At 36.8% G+C, this 16,285-nt stretch overlaps 1 protein-coding gene across 3 annotated transcripts in view; it reads right to left on the bottom strand.

Moving 5' to 3' along the window:
- LOC136840304 (centrosomal protein of 104 kDa) overlaps positions 1-16,285 on the bottom strand; it is a 571,779-nt gene that overhangs the window by 127,182 nt on the left and 428,312 nt on the right. For all 3 annotated transcript variants that reach the window (XM_067107005.1, XM_067107007.1, XM_067107006.1), the window contains exons 5-6: positions 1,592-1,799; positions 110-321 (exon numbers count right to left, since the gene is read on the bottom strand). In XM_067107005.1, the coding sequence (XP_066963106.1) occupies positions 110-321; positions 1,592-1,799 (420 nt within the window). The remainder of the gene's footprint in view (positions 1-109; positions 322-1,591; positions 1,800-16,285) is intronic.

Here is a 16,285-nt window from a genome sequence, read left to right as displayed (position 1 = left end):
CCACAGCCATGAGGTCACACACTCACACACACACTACTGCCATGGAGTCCTCTGCCCGGGATCCCCTGAAAAACATGATCTTTTCAAAGGATCTGTTGGTGCCTCTTACCCCCTTCCTCTCGAGCAGATCGTCGATCTGTAAGGCCTTGTAAACCTGCTCTCGGTATTCCTCTGCAAGCTGCTTCTTGAGTTTGGCCCTGTCGAAGTTCTCGTTCTCGATAGCGTGTCTCTTCTCGATCTCGTACTTGCCGAGTCGTTCCCCCGCCTTCTGGAGCTGAGTCACTGCGTCTTTCAGTTTATTGGCATACTCGTAGCGTTCCTCTGGGCGGGGCGAAACAAAGAAAACGGGTACGATACAGAAAATGGCACCAGAGAAAGTGGGAATTTTATTGCCTTAGTTATAGCATGCCGCCTTACATAATACAGTGGGCTCTTGAATGCAATCGGGTGCTTTTGATTTTCGACGATCTATCGTTTTTACATTTGGGAACTCATTCTATCAAATAAGAGCTAATTACTTTTCATCAAAGCAAAATATCCTAATAGGGCATCTCTCATAAAAGTGTGACACTCATGAAATAATAAATTGCCATGACATACCATTATCAAAGTATTCTAACAATACCAAACGTAGGAACTGACGAAATTGTGACATGCAGTTAACAAAATAAAAAAACACACACTACTTTTTTTATATTGCTGTTTGTATCACAAACAAGTCAAAGTAAACAAACAACATAAACCACAGCTGAGAGGGGGGGGGGGGGAACTATCAGTTTTCCCTTCTTATTTAGCCATGACTCATTCCCATACGTCACTGAAGAGGGAGATTGGGGGACCTTTTGGCTCCAGCCAGCAAATAAGTCTGAGACTGCACTGGCTGTGTTATTGCTCCCCGACTGATTCATTTTCTGATAAGAGTCTTATGCAATCAATGGTAAGTTTTGTATAATTTATTGTTGCCCCGCGTTCTGCCGTTTCTCGATAAATATTCTTTTATGCTGATCACACATTACTTAGTTGTAAGCAAATGTCATAAGTATTTACCAGTATGTGTGTGAGTATATGAACGTGAAATAAAATGAATGATTTACGAATTATTTAGAGATGAAAAGCCACAATATACTTATGCAAATATTTGAACATTTAAAATTCCATTATAGAGAAAGTAGAAAGTCTTCTTTGTAGAAAAAACACGCCCAGTCATTTTTTGATAATCGGAAGTGCTTGTATTCTTATTTAAACACTTATTCCCATTTCTTAAAAAAATAGCTTTCCCTTAAGAGAAGTTACATTAGTCCTAACATCTTCCGGCCACCTCAAAAAGCTTCATGAAGAGGAGCGTGCGTGTTTCCTCATTTCAGCCTTCATTTTACTTTGCAAATGATCTCACATGCACGCAAGTTTCATTTCATTAGACTGGGTTAAGGATATTACAATCAGCTCTAGGACACCTATAAAAATGTCCAGATAATTAGCTTGCTTTTTTATGAAAACCTATTATTCTTGTTCCGGTTAATGAGAGGAAAAAGAAAAAAAAAAAAGGCTTTGGGCCACAAGGAATCTCAATTATCGCTCCTGGTAAACCTACCCCTGAGAGCGGCTGCCCGCCTGTCTTCCAAGGTCTTGATTATGGAGGCAGCCTGGGTATCGACGTACATAGCGAAGGCCAGGTCATGGTACAGGGGCACTTCCTGCTCTCGCGAACTGGGCACTTGGCCGCCTTCGCCGTCAGGAGACACGCTGTTGTTGTTGGCCTCGACTTCGTTGCCCAGGATACTGATGCCCACGATGCCAATCTGAAATATTCATTATAATAAAGTGAATATTTTTCCTTTCGTGATTATCACCGTTCTTTACAAAACAAGGTCACTGAGAATTCTCTCTCTCTCTCTCTCTCTCTCTCTCTCTCTCTCTCTCTCTCTCAAGTACATGCACTAAATGCAAAAATCTACATTAAATACTACTTTTTTGCAAACCAGCGTAAAGATAACTCTTGCATTTCAAACACCGTAATCTATAGCCTCTCAATTCATGTGAACGATTGGGTCATTGCAATAATTAATCGTTCCTATTTCCGCTTCTTTATAATAAATTACCTTCAATATGTTAAAACATAATATCAGATCATAAAAGAGAGTTTTAGATACAGAACATATGTATGAAATACTTTCTTTGATTTATTATTTAAGTTTGTTATTAAGGAGATATGTATGTATATATATATATATATATATATATATATATATATATATATATATATATATATATATAATACATATTATATATATATATATATATATATGTATACTGTATGTATGTATGTATGTATGTATTCACAGGCTCTTCAATTTCTTCCGTCTGTATGTAGTTACAAGCATTTCCAAAAAGCGAAGTAAGAGGGCATGTATGAATTACATATGTATGTTAAATGATATAGATATATATATATATATATATATATATATATATATATATATATATATATATATATATATATATATTATGTATATATAATACATATTATATATATATATATATATAATATATATATATATATATAATATATATATATATATATATATATATATATATATATATATATATATATATATATATATATATATATATATATATATATATATATATATAATAACGAACTCAAATGAGATATCAAAGAAATATATATATATATATATATATATATATTTGATATATATATAAATATACTGACATGATATATACTGTATATATAGTCGTGAGTAATAATTTTGATATTTGATTTGGGAAATTCACGACGAAATACAATGGAATTTCTAAATAAGAAATGTACCTGATATAAAGGTCAAACACATTTTTTATTTAGAAATTCCTTGTATTTCTGTTCTTACATTCAGTTACATGGTCGTCATGAATTTCCCAAATCAAATCTCAAAATTATTACTCACGACTATATATATATATATATATATATATATATATATATATATATATATATATATATATATATATATATATATATATATATATATATATATATATATATATATATATATACATATACATACATATACATAAAGTATATATACATACATGTACATTTGTTCGATATCTCATTTAAGGTCAAGATATTTTAATGATGCGTAAATGTTGGAAATATTATTTAGTGTCCAGTGTCCATCAGTTAAAAGTTAAAATAAAAGGCAGCATGAATGAAACTAATAATTTATTTTGAATGATTTCCTCGACTTGCCCCCTCTCTCTCTCTCTCTCTCTCTCTCTCTCTGCCCATTTATACACATACTCTTGAAGAAAACCAGTGTTTAAAACCTTAATTCTACCGCTTGAAACATGTACATACACAAATATTAAGCCACAACTGAATGGTCAAAATCCACTTTTCATTGTTACAACTAGACAGAAGGACTGAGTTAGAATCCTGGCCGGTGCAGTTACGCTGAATAACTGAAATTCCCCTTATTTCCAAGGTATAGCCACAAAAATTAAACACATTTGTGGCTTAACATTTGCGAATATAAAAAAAGTGACGTGTGATTTAGGTGTTAAAAATGTTAGCGGATTCTGAACGCTCATCTGATTTACCAGGCCAAAAGTATGTTTACGCAGTCACAGAAGGCTAATATTTTCTAGCGAGTTTGTCTGTTTCCAATAACAATAATATACCATGACTCGAAAATAGAAAAAACGCAGCATTCGTTTGCCTTTGTATGTCTACGCGAATTCAATACTTCTTGACATCTATAAAGAGAATCCAAGAAAGTCTTCCTCTAATTGAGCTTAAAACACCTCTCATATTGCGGTATGCCATGTCTCACTTGTCAGGCTATCAAGAAAGATGTCTGAATCTGTACAGATAAGACATTGCATGTCAACGTGGATCAAACCTGCGAGCAACGTTTGAATTACCAACCGGTCACGACAGCTGCATTCCACAAATGAATCAAGCGATGGAAGGTTGGAAAATGATGCGATTTTTTAACCTATCAGTTTCAGTCTCGACCTTTGTGAAATGCAGTGTAACGCTTCACTTTTCAAAATCATTGTGTATTTAACCGAATCTTTTAATGGAAGACAATAAAAATAAATTTTTACGACTATCATCTCTATAGAGAATAATTTCCAAACTAAAGAGTTCATTTAATTCTGAGACTTGTCAACACTTTTTACTCCTTTCAGTCGAATTAGACTCAATCCTGGGTTTCTTCCTACAAGATGGATAACTTTTCCCTTGTGCTGAACCTCTTCATTCAAGACCAGATACACACACACACACATATAAATTTATATGTATGTATGTGTGTGTATGTATGTATGTATGTATGTATGTATGTATGTATGTATGTATGTATGTATGTATGTATGTATATATATATATATATATATATATATATATATATATATATATATATATATATAAGACAATGATCTCTTAACTTCTCTATTTATTTACATTTTTTGATAAGATTTTTGTAAAAAAAAGCACTGAATTTAAACGATTTTACAAGTGAAGAAACCCCAACTTCTCCGGTGAGATTCGAATCCCCGCAAGATGGTTTGGGGCCACTTTATGATAAACCACTCAGGTGCCAAGAAGCATATATGTCTGTTTCAGCTCATACATACATACATACATATACCTGACGATTCTGGTTGCGGCATGCAGAGTTACTTGTTATGGTTTTACTCTTTCCATTTATTTAGTTGTTGTACAATCAGACTCAAATGTGATGCAAAATGATTCTTTTTGTAACGTCCAAACCTCAGATGCAATGTAAAATGTTGTGCAGTTGCCAAACAGTGTTAATTTATTTTCATTCCAATGTCACATATGTCGATAAATGTGTGAATTCACAGCTGACATTATTTTCTGCATGGATTATTAGATACATCTTTTGTTCCCAGGTATTATTCGTAAATTACATGAAATGAATTGAATACAAATACTTTTTCTGCACAACTTAGCTCAAAGCATGATGTGACAAGGTTGGCAGAGCTGCCAAATCCAACTCGCACATCGTATTTACCCCTACAGTGTATAACAGCTGACCTAACAGGATCAACATTCATAAAAAAAACTGTTCAAAATAGAAATATGAATAACAAATAACTTTCCTGAAATCTGGAGTCTTAGACTATGTTCAAATTGCCCATACGTTGCACTAATGATACGAGTATAGGTTTAACAAAAAAAAATCTAGCTTCTGAGGTGTAATCTAGTTTACTAAAGGATTTATTTCTAGAGACTAAGTGTTCTTTGAATAATTAAAGATGATGATTCTTTATGTCAAATCCAAGAGATAGTTACTGATTTAAAGTTATTAGTATTAACGTCTAGGTCTATGCAACAGTTTTTTTTCTTAACTAACGAAGAATGTTGTCCTCTTAAAAGTCCTTCTGCTTGATTTTGGTATATAACTGATTCATAAGGAAACCCGAAGTGCGAGAACATGTAGACAATTTCATATGCTTTCCTGCCACATGGAGATGCGATGTTAAAAGTAATGTGTTTTTAGCAAATAAAGAAAACTAACTCACCTACGCCAAGGAAAAAACCTTGGCGTTACAGCAAGCGTAACTGCAAAGGCGAATATTTGCTCTTAAACCATTGTTTTTGAAGCAGTTAAGAAATACAAAAAAAAAATAATAATAATCTTATCTTTTATAAAAATACAGATGTTTCCATAAAAAATATTGAATAAATATTTTCAAGATCATTTCATTGTCTTTATACACTGTAAGCCTATGCTCCAACTGGTTCATGTTGCTGCCACCCCACTGGTTATGCCACACAGGTCACGACCACCATGACTGTTTAATGTTATGGTTGCAATTAAAGCCAATATCATAATGTTATGAAAACTTATTTATGATTTTTCTTATCATTTAACATTTGAACCTACTTGATCAGGACATTTTTGTTGAACGCATTGGCGCTGAGTGAACAAAAGTTTTGGGAAAGTTCCAGCACTATTTTTCTGAAATTTGGGTACCCGTAATATTTTCTTACAGTTTTGATTTATATGACAGATTTCACTCTTGTGAAACATAGCATGGCCTTATTTTGTAAAATAATCATGTTTACGCATTGAAATAGGAGATAAATATGCAGCATGTTAGGATGACAGTTTGTGAATCTTGAACGAAATCCTATGCAGTCAAGTAGCCACACTTTGAGCACGGCTGTACCAACAGTTGATTGTCTCTCTATGAACCTTCTCAGCCATTCTGTTTGGGAAGCCGTTAACCATAAGTTGACGGTCGGCTCTCCCGGGTTCCTTGAGGGCAGCAGCCTAACTCCTGCAATTGAAGAGGGCACAACTGACGTAGACACTGACTGTCGACTCAGGGTCACGAATGGGGTACTCATTAGTACCCTCAAGGTAGTTCTCTCCGTTAGTGGCTTTGGCGTATTCTGTAGTGTTGCTGTCATTCTTATGGAGATTTAAAAGGTCATCAAGAAAGGGAAGCTATTCATTATCCCTCACCTCTTTCTTGAAGCGAAAACCAGACTGGGCTTCGAAGGCGTTCTTGAGAGTGAGAGGGCATCCCCGTCAGCGATCTTCACAAAGGTGTCGTCAGGTTACCGGCAGCAGATGATCACGTTTTCCATTATAAAGACTTCTTTAATGCAACCTATAAAGAAGTTCGCATAGAACAAACCTAAAGGGAAGCCCATCTATTTATTGCTCCCTTGGTACAGCTGCTAAGAAGATTCTTCATTATCTTCGGAGATGTTGAAAGGCGGCAAAGAAACGGTTTCATACACCTCGCTGATCATGTAATCAATGGGTCTGTCGATTGGCATGTTTGTGAAGATGTACTCAGACGAACTTTAATTATATGAATAACAAAACCTATTTAGTTAAGGCATGAACATAACAACTTCACAGAAAAACATAGGGAAGGGTAAGTTCTACAACTGTGAATCTCTCTCTCTCTCTCTCTCTCTCTCTCTCTCTCTCTCTCTCTCTCTCTCTCTCGTTCAGAATACTCTACAATAAACTGACTAATATGGGCTAAAAAGTTCAATCCGAAATCTGTACGATGACACATTCGTCGGTGCTTGAGGGTTTTATCGGGAAACGATGAATAATTGATGAACTCTCTATCTAAAGACAACTGAAATCAAGCTGATTTACCACTGGAAACGACAGCATATTTAATACAATTTTAATTTTCACTTAATCACCTCATTTAATTTTCTCTTCTAATAGCTCTTTCATATTTAATTATTCTTTTTGAATAAGTACATCCTGTTCTGTTGAAGCCTGCTAGAAGATAATTTCATATAAAGCATATGTGTATTACGAATCTTATTAAGAACAATAGCATTCAGCGATTCGTTTATAAGATTACAGTCTAAGACTATAAAAGAAACCAACAGGTAAAATTTCCTCATGTGACAGAACGTCCAAGATCAGCACAAGGATGAGCAGGAGGGAGTGAGAAGAAAAACGGATGAATACGCAGAAAATTACGTTAAATCAGGCTTCAAGTCTCCAGCGGAACGTGTCGGAAATGGAGTGCTAATGGTAAGAAGAGGGTCTTATTGGGATGTAAGACTGGCTTAGGAGTTAGTTAAAAAATAAAAATGGAATTCACTACGTTGAAAAATCAAAATGTGGTCAGAAAGGTGTCAAATCAAATGGGGATTATAATGACTAAATTCCAGGTGATATGGATCACTGTCGATCACCGTCAGAGTTGTTGCGTTAGCCTTGGAATATTAATCAATCAAATAATTATACGCACAAATTACGGGCAAAACAAATTAAGGGGTTCAATCTTACATTTCCTTAAGCACAAGAGCTAATAGTTTTACATTTTGAGCCCCGGGTTTGCCGACAGATCCATTTCCTAATTGACCTCTATTCCCGTCTTTGTCTATGTGGTTTGCTGGCCCTCTACATGCCCGTCCGTTTGCTAAGGCTAGTTTTTAAAGCCCTAAAAACCTAATGAATTTCAATATAAAGATATCAAACGTCATACACACACAAATATATATATGTATGTATGTATATATATATATATATATATATATATATATATATATATATATATATATATATATATAAATATATCAATATATTTATGATATATATATATAATATATATTGCAATGGATGGAAAGGTTCTTAGCCACGTAAAAATAAGCCACCTAGAGAGCTGTTAACCAGCTCAGTGGTTTTACATCTTTACATCATAAAATAAAGAAGGAAATAAAATTAATTTCAATTGTTTTAATTACTAGAACTGGGTTTCCACTCGCCCCTTCATAAACACTCTCCTTCATTCCCCAAAATAGTTAAGCCTAACCCTTCTCTCTGTTCAAATGACTGCCTAAGGCGTTGTTTCCAGGTGACCATCGTCCCTTCTCGGCATCAAGCAGAGGCAAGGGAGGAGCCAAATAAGAGAAAGTTGGCGCTGCCCACCAAGTTAACCCTCCACGAGGTTAACTGATGCCATGCAGCCTATATAGAAGATGTGCTAAAGGTTGACCTTTGCGCCACCTAGTTGGACATGATGCGTAATCTCTGAAGGTTATTTATAGACGATGCAACGGCAATCGAAAGAGAGAAGAGCACAGAACACCACCGAGGACAGATGTCCTTAACCTTGCCTGACCCTCGAACTTTCCACATGTCTGACCCCGAGGTTCGAACCAGTATACTTTTGAAGTGGCATTTTAATACCCTCCTCCACTGTCAGCGCCCTGTCGAACAAGGACACCATCATCTTGACGCAGGTAATGTACCAGAATAAGGTTTCTTAGTCAGTCACGATTCCTCTTATTTCTCTGTCTGATTTTCATCTATTTTCCATTGTGTGATCACCCTCAGTAATTTGTGTTGGAGCATTCAGTGTTAATGCAATTATGCATTTAGTGTTGGAATGAGTTATTTGGCACTATCTGTGCATTCCCTCAGTTCCCTTTGAGCGTCAAATTATTCTTGCAAGTAACCGTCTTGCATATATTGCAGATAGGCCTCGACTGTGGAATCACTCGGCTCTATCCATGTGCAGTCCCCCTTCCACCCCTACTGTGATGTTTCCTATTATGAAGACATCATCAGCGTAGAATATTTATTCTGTGTAGGATTCATTCATTTAGCAGGCTCTTATTACTTCCTGGCCCAGTAATTCGTCATTCTTCTGATCTGTGTTTGTTATGTAAATATAATTAGTAAAGAGAACCCTTGAGTTTATGTAATTTTCCCTCACATGATGAAGGCCCTAAGCCACAGATTTTCCCTGTTTTGTCTATGAAGTTGCCCTAATATTGAGTCAGATGTGTAATAAATACAGCAGATTTCTTGATAAGGTAAGGAACTCCCTGCGTTCATCCATTGCCACCCAGAATCAAGTAAGTATCCCTTAGACTATTATATATATATATATATATATATATATATATATATATATATATATATATATATATATATATATATATATATATATATATATATATATGTACATATATATATATATATATATATATATATATATATATATATATATATATATATATATATATATATATATATATATATATATATATATATATATATATATATATATATATATATATATATACAGATATATATATATATATATATATATATATATATATATATATATATATATATATATATATATATATATATATATATATATATATATATATATATATATATATATATATATATATATATAACTTGTGGGTGGTAAAGATTCAACATTTCGTGGCATGAGGTCAGACTTAAAGGTTAACGGCCAAATAAGAATTAACTTCAGCTATGCCAACTAAAAGATAAGTGTAGAAGCAGCTAACACAAAGGATCAACCGTTTGATTCAATTCTTTAAGTTTCACTATGGGAATGTGGATTTATTTACACATCGCTGCGCTGCTCGAGTAATTAAATCTTTATGATTACTAAATAAATAAGAATTTTCACTTAACAACCAAGCATGTTTTGAGTCTTTTATGCAAAACTCTGCCAGCCTTTCTCACCTCTGGTCCTTATATACAGTATGCATGCTGAATGAAGCTTGGAAACGGAACCTAAAGCCCCGTACACACTATGCATCATGTACCAGCCACGTGATGCAGTAGTGGGTGTTGAACAAAATTACTAGCAGCCAAACTGTACTGCAACACTGTTCACTTGTTCTTGCGCGACAGATGTGGTGAAAATAAATGCCTGTAAATGGCAGATGAGGTTCTCCACAAGAGACGAATAACATCAGATTCTCAGTTCTCTTAAATGGCTAAAAAATAATAACACTCCCACTACTCTGCACAGTGTGAAAGCCATAAAACAGCCGTGGTATAGGGTTTGTAACCCCACATCGTGTATTTCTATGCATCTTCCTGGTTTAAATGTATATTAATGTGGTGCAGAAGATAAAGACTGTATGATAGCTGATGGGTTTAAGAAAGGAAGCTGCCTGGTTTGGCACTGAGTGAGATAGATGTGGAAAAAAAGCCATTTTGTGCAGGAATGGTAAGGATAAAGGGTCAGTGTGTTGAGGATAGCTGAAAGTGTACAGCTTGGGAAATTGTATTGATTGTGGAATCAATGAAACTCTGGGCAGGGATTAGGAGTACGTATGTGTTAGTATGAACATTATATGGGGTAAGATTGAGCCTGGCAAAAGGGAAAGTTCTGATAGAGAATTGTGTGTGGGCCAGGATTGAAAGAGAATTAGAGTGCAAGAGTTTCTTGAAGAGTTTGAATCTTGCATTGCAGGTTTTTAGAGCATGCCAGTGTATAAATAGGTAAATGAGAAAGAGATGGCATATTGGGAAGGCAGAGCTCTTGGGCCACATGAGATAAGAGCCTGTAGAAATATGTTCGGAAAGGAAATTCATTAGAAAACGATTTTTAAGGAAAAATATTTACAAAATATACTTTTGAGAGAGAAAATGAGCTTCTTACTACCTTTTTTTTTTTCAAGATAAAGTCAGTCGTCAGTGAGTGACTTTAGGTTTAGGAGAAAGAGGAAATGAGAAACTTAGTGGAAAAATAAATTGCAAAACAGATGGGAAGACTGTGCAGGAATACAGGAGGTTAGGTCAGGTCCTCAGGAGGAAGGTGAGAGAAAGAAAGAAGAGTCTCGTAAGGAAAATTATAAGGGGAGTAAGGACTTCAGCAGGAAAAATAACTTCCGAAAGAAAGTAAATGCAGATAAGGTTAATGAGCAAATGGATCTCAGGATAAAAATGCAATTCAATAAAATGTAGAGTGTTGGTCCTTGTCCATTCAAGGGGTTTGACGGGTGGTGGTGATTGAGCCATTGGCGCTGGAGCTGAGCGGACGCCCTACCACTCCGACTGCTGATGCATCACTGCGCAGACTTTTGAAATGGCTCCATCCCATCAACACGTTGGTGACGTGGCTTCATGTTGAAAAAGTGGTTTTTAACGCATCCGTTCCACACTGTGCGCATCATGCTGCATAGTGTGTACAGGGCTTAATGCCTTTGGCACTGGAATATGCCATCTTGAGTCCTTTACACTGTAATTTTTGGCAATAGGTTGAAACTCCCTACCTAGATCCTTTCTTTATTACCATCATTTTTTAGTATATGGGTACACTAGTACAAAATATTTATTAACAATGCTGAAAAACTCTTGAGAAATTAATAGTTTGTAAATTTCTTGTAAATGACTTCCATTCTCACTTAAATTTCTGCTTATGTGATATCGAAACACCAGTATTGGATTTCCAATCAATAACCTCTTGTCAATTCAAAATGGCCATCAGATACATGAGGTCTAACTACCATTCCCAATCCAAATCTGTGCCTGGTGATGTTATAATTAGGGTGTTGTTGAATTTAACTCCCATTCTGATTTACTGGCTCAGGCAAAGCTCTTTGTCTTATAAGAGAAAAGCAAAACGATCTCACAAAATCATTACAAAAAACGATTTCATTATAGACAATGATATATAAAACAAATATTTCAAGGCCATATTTATCTGAGTACTCCTGAGTGAACAAGAAGATATTTTTGTGTATTAGTATAAAATATGTGCATGCACACATTAATGTATTCATTAAGTAAAGATATCATTCCTAACAAATAAACATGGATGTGCAAGCTGGCACAAGACTCATTCCCCTTTGGGAATATCTTGACAGAGAGCAGAAGCATGGGACTAACAACTGCAACCCATCGATAAAATATGATTTTGTAAAGAAAGGTATCATCTAGTAGGGACAACCTGTAGTATATATATTTATATATATATATATATATATATATATATATATATATATATATATATATATATATATATATATATATATATTTCTAACTCACATCGGGAATTTCTAACTCTCGGTCTCCAAAGAGACAGGCCATGGCAATACCAATTGAACTACCAAGTCATAATAGAAGTTAGAACCTAAGTGCTTCTTTACCTAAGGATTTTCCCATGCAGGCTTCCGTCTAACACGCGATCATGTTTTAATTATTTCCATTATATTCACAGTAAAGGGGTAATTCGAATGAAATGGTACCAACTGACTCTCTGACGGGTCGGGAAGTTGGGTAAAATTTGCTGGTATGTTAGGTGGAGGCCTGCTCAGGAAAAACCTCAGGAACAGAAGTGCTGAGGTTCCAACTTTTTTTATGACCTTGGTAAGTCAGTGTCAACCGGTATTGCCCTAGTCTATTCACACACATTCACACACACACACACATATACATATATATATATATATATATATATATATATATATATATATATATGTGTGTGTGTGTGTGTGTGTGTGTGTGTGTGTGTGTGTGTGTTTGTGCGTGTGCATGTCTGTTTGTGTGTGTGTGTGAGTGTGTTTAGGGATTGGTGAGAAGGCTTTTACTGGAGTAGCCTAAGTATGACAGTAAGAGTGAGATAGTAGTGGTAATTATATTAAACAAGCATGAGGAAATCGAGACATTAGATAATTGTAGCACTTGCCAATAAAACACACGTGCAGTCATACACACAAATACACATACATCCCTTGATTATTATTTGCTGCATTTGCAGTATCAGCAACTTGACATTGTCTACAAGCACTGCAGCACCCCAAAATATTTATACAATATATTTTCAATGAAAATATGAATAGAAAAAACCTTCCATATGGCCGGCAATGCTGCATGGGCAGAAAAATGCAATGAGAACGCTATTAAGTCAAAAACCACAACGAGAATGGGGTGCCGATGGGGTGGAGGGGATGAGGCTGGCCAGGCCTCCTTCTGCTTGGGAGCTTTCACAACAACATTATATAAAATGTCATTACACATCATTTTGTTAATTGCTTTTGAGTGCCTGGATATTGTGAGGGGGAAGACCAGGGTAAGCACATTCAGGGTGGGAGGGACAGGAAAGCTGAGTGAGAAGAGCTAGGTGGGCCTTTGTCTGCTTAGGAGCTCTAGTGACTGTGACTGTTACTGGTTTAAATGCAAAAACATTATATGAAACGTCATTACATGTCATTTTGTTTATCACATTTGAGTAACTGAAAAAGATACGATTACAATAATGTCAGGTAGAAGTTTTGTGGGTGGGGGAACAGGGGTGCGCTTTGGGAGCTTTCATGACATATTGGCTCTAAATCACTGTCATACAATGTAACTGTCATTATTACCTTTGAGTGACTGACAGAAATGAATCATGACTATGTCATAGGACTACTTGTTGTATGATGCATTCCACTGCTTTGCTCAGTTGCAAGTCAATTTTCGGTAGTCACATATTAAACGGTTCCTGTGTTTGCCTTAAGTAATAAATGTTTTCTGCAGATTTTAATGCTATTTTGGGCATTCCTGCATCACTGCAAGAGTTGTTTTTGCTGTGTGGCACTGTATATTGTGTGCATGGTCCTGTAGCAGCCATGTGAAAGGCCTACGATCAAAATCTGCTTTCTCCCACGGTGAGTAACCCGGAAGGAAAAACCACATGGTCAAGAGAAACACAAATTCTCTTGCATGTCTTTTATGCAAATATCTCAATCACTGTTATTGTCACCTTTCATGTATTATTATCATTCTGTGTATTGTTATGCCAGCTTTCCAGTTATGTATGTATAATTGTCAATCAGAGGTCTTGTAACCATCCATCTGTAAATTTATGTCTGTAAAGAAACACAGACGCTTGAATTTAATTCCTTCCTCGATCGGGACTACTTTGTGGCTCACGTGAGCTATTGACCTGTGTGAAAGTTTTGTAAGTAAATTAGTAAGCTGTAGAGCTCCATATCTTACTCGTACCTGACTCAAATTGGTGACCACTGGAGAGATGCCTGACCAAGCCACTGACCCCAATGCCATCAGTGAAAACCTCACAGCCACCTCAGTACTCCTACCACCCTTCACGCCCCACCACCCAGAGGCATGGTCCTTCAGAGCGGAAGTGAGTTTCTACGCAAAGAAAATCACCTCAGCAATGCAGAAAGCAGGCACTGTCCTTGAATTCCTGTCGGACGATGTCATCGAGCAGATAGCAGGATGGCTCGAGAAACTGGAATCCCCCATCACCTACAACATACTGGAGGACCAGCTGAAGTCATCCTTCAGCATGCCACCTGCCCAGAAAGCCAAGAAGTTTCTCAACCACATGGGGGCCCCGATAGGAGACAAGAGGCCGCCACATGTGTACAAGCAACTGCAGTGGATCTTCACACTGCCTGCCTAGGGCGACCAACCCAAGTCAACCTTGGACCTCGTGAGGGAGGTACTCTTCACAAAACTACCTTGCCAGACAGTAGCACCCATGCCCAGAGTCTCCACCATGCCCTTAAAAGAGTTGCTGGTAATGGTAGATGAGATTCATATGGCCCACAAAGCAGCAGACCCCTCACAGCCAGCAGCAGCTGTAGCAGCACTATGTCAGACCAAGCAGAATTCAGACACAGAATCAGACAGTGATCCAGACAAGCCAGCCGCCCCATATACAAAAGACGCTTCCCCAGAAAGGACTACAAAGGGAAGCCCTAAACAGAAGAAACAAGAACCTCCAGAGTGCATCTACTTTTTCCACTGGAGGTTCAGAAACAAGGCTAGAAAATGCGACAGTGGCTGCCTATTCTCAAAAAACACACAGTATGGTCGCAGATGCAACCCATTTATACTAACATCAGGGGTGAGCAAACAGGTTGTCCCATAAGAGAAATTGCACCTGCTCACCACTGTCTTTCTTCCAGGTACGAAAGAAAAGGACAAACATCTTTCTTCCTAAAAGATGAAAGACTTGACATGGAGTTCTTAGTGGACACCAGAGCATGTAGATCACTCATCCCAGCCAGCCCAAATGAAAGACTCAACCTCGCTCCACCCACCAACCTCCACATATCAACAGCCAGCGGAGCACCACTGACAATGTACAGAATGTGGGAGATGAAAATTGCTTTCGATAGGAAAGAATACGACTGGTCGTTCATCAAAGCAGATGTGACGATGGCGTTGTTAGGAGCAGATTTCCTAACAGTGCACAACCTACTAGTTGACGTAGCAGCTAAACATCTGATCCCAAGAACAACACAGAAATCATCTCCACAAAAGCCAAGCAGACGTACAACAATGAAAGCATCAAAGAGTCAACAAGAGGAAAAAATATGCCCCATCCCACCCGACATCCCATTGAAAGAGATGAGAGAAATAATACAAGAATACGAAGATGTATTCAAAGACGACTTGAAGCGCGACCTGACAAAATCAGCAAAACACACCATTCAGCACCACATAGAGACAGTTCAGACAGCTGGCCCCAGAGAAGCTCACCTACACAAAGAAGGTATTTAAAGAGATGGAAGAAGCAGGAATATGCCAGAAAGCCCCCAGCCCATGGGTGTCACCTCTACATATGGTACCAAAGTCAGATGGAACATGGCACCCCTGCGGAGATTACCAATGGCTGAATGTGAAAAGAAAGCCGAGGAGATACTCTCTACCAAATACTGTATAGCAGACATAACAAATCAAATGAACAGAGTAAGAATATTCACAAAAATTGATCTGCTAAAAGGGTATTTCCAAGTCCCAGTAGCAAAAGAAGATATTGAGAAGACTGTAATCATCCCCCATTCAGCACTACACATTCAATTGGAACTGTTTCGGCCTCCATAACTCAAGGACAACATTCCAAAGATTGATGGATAAGCCATTCGGGAGCCTTCCATTCTGAGTGATATATATGTCGACGACATACTAATTTTCAGCCCAAAATTAAAACAACACCTGAAAGACGTTAAAACAGTGCTACAAAGACT

The sequence above is a fragment of the Macrobrachium rosenbergii genome, chromosome 7 (assembly GCF_040412425.1).
Source record: "Macrobrachium rosenbergii isolate ZJJX-2024 chromosome 7, ASM4041242v1, whole genome shotgun sequence".
Classification (NCBI taxonomy): domain Eukaryota; kingdom Metazoa; phylum Arthropoda; class Malacostraca; order Decapoda; family Palaemonidae; genus Macrobrachium; species Macrobrachium rosenbergii.
The sequence above is the reverse complement of the archived record's forward strand: the minus strand, read 5'-3'. Positions and strand labels throughout refer to the sequence as shown.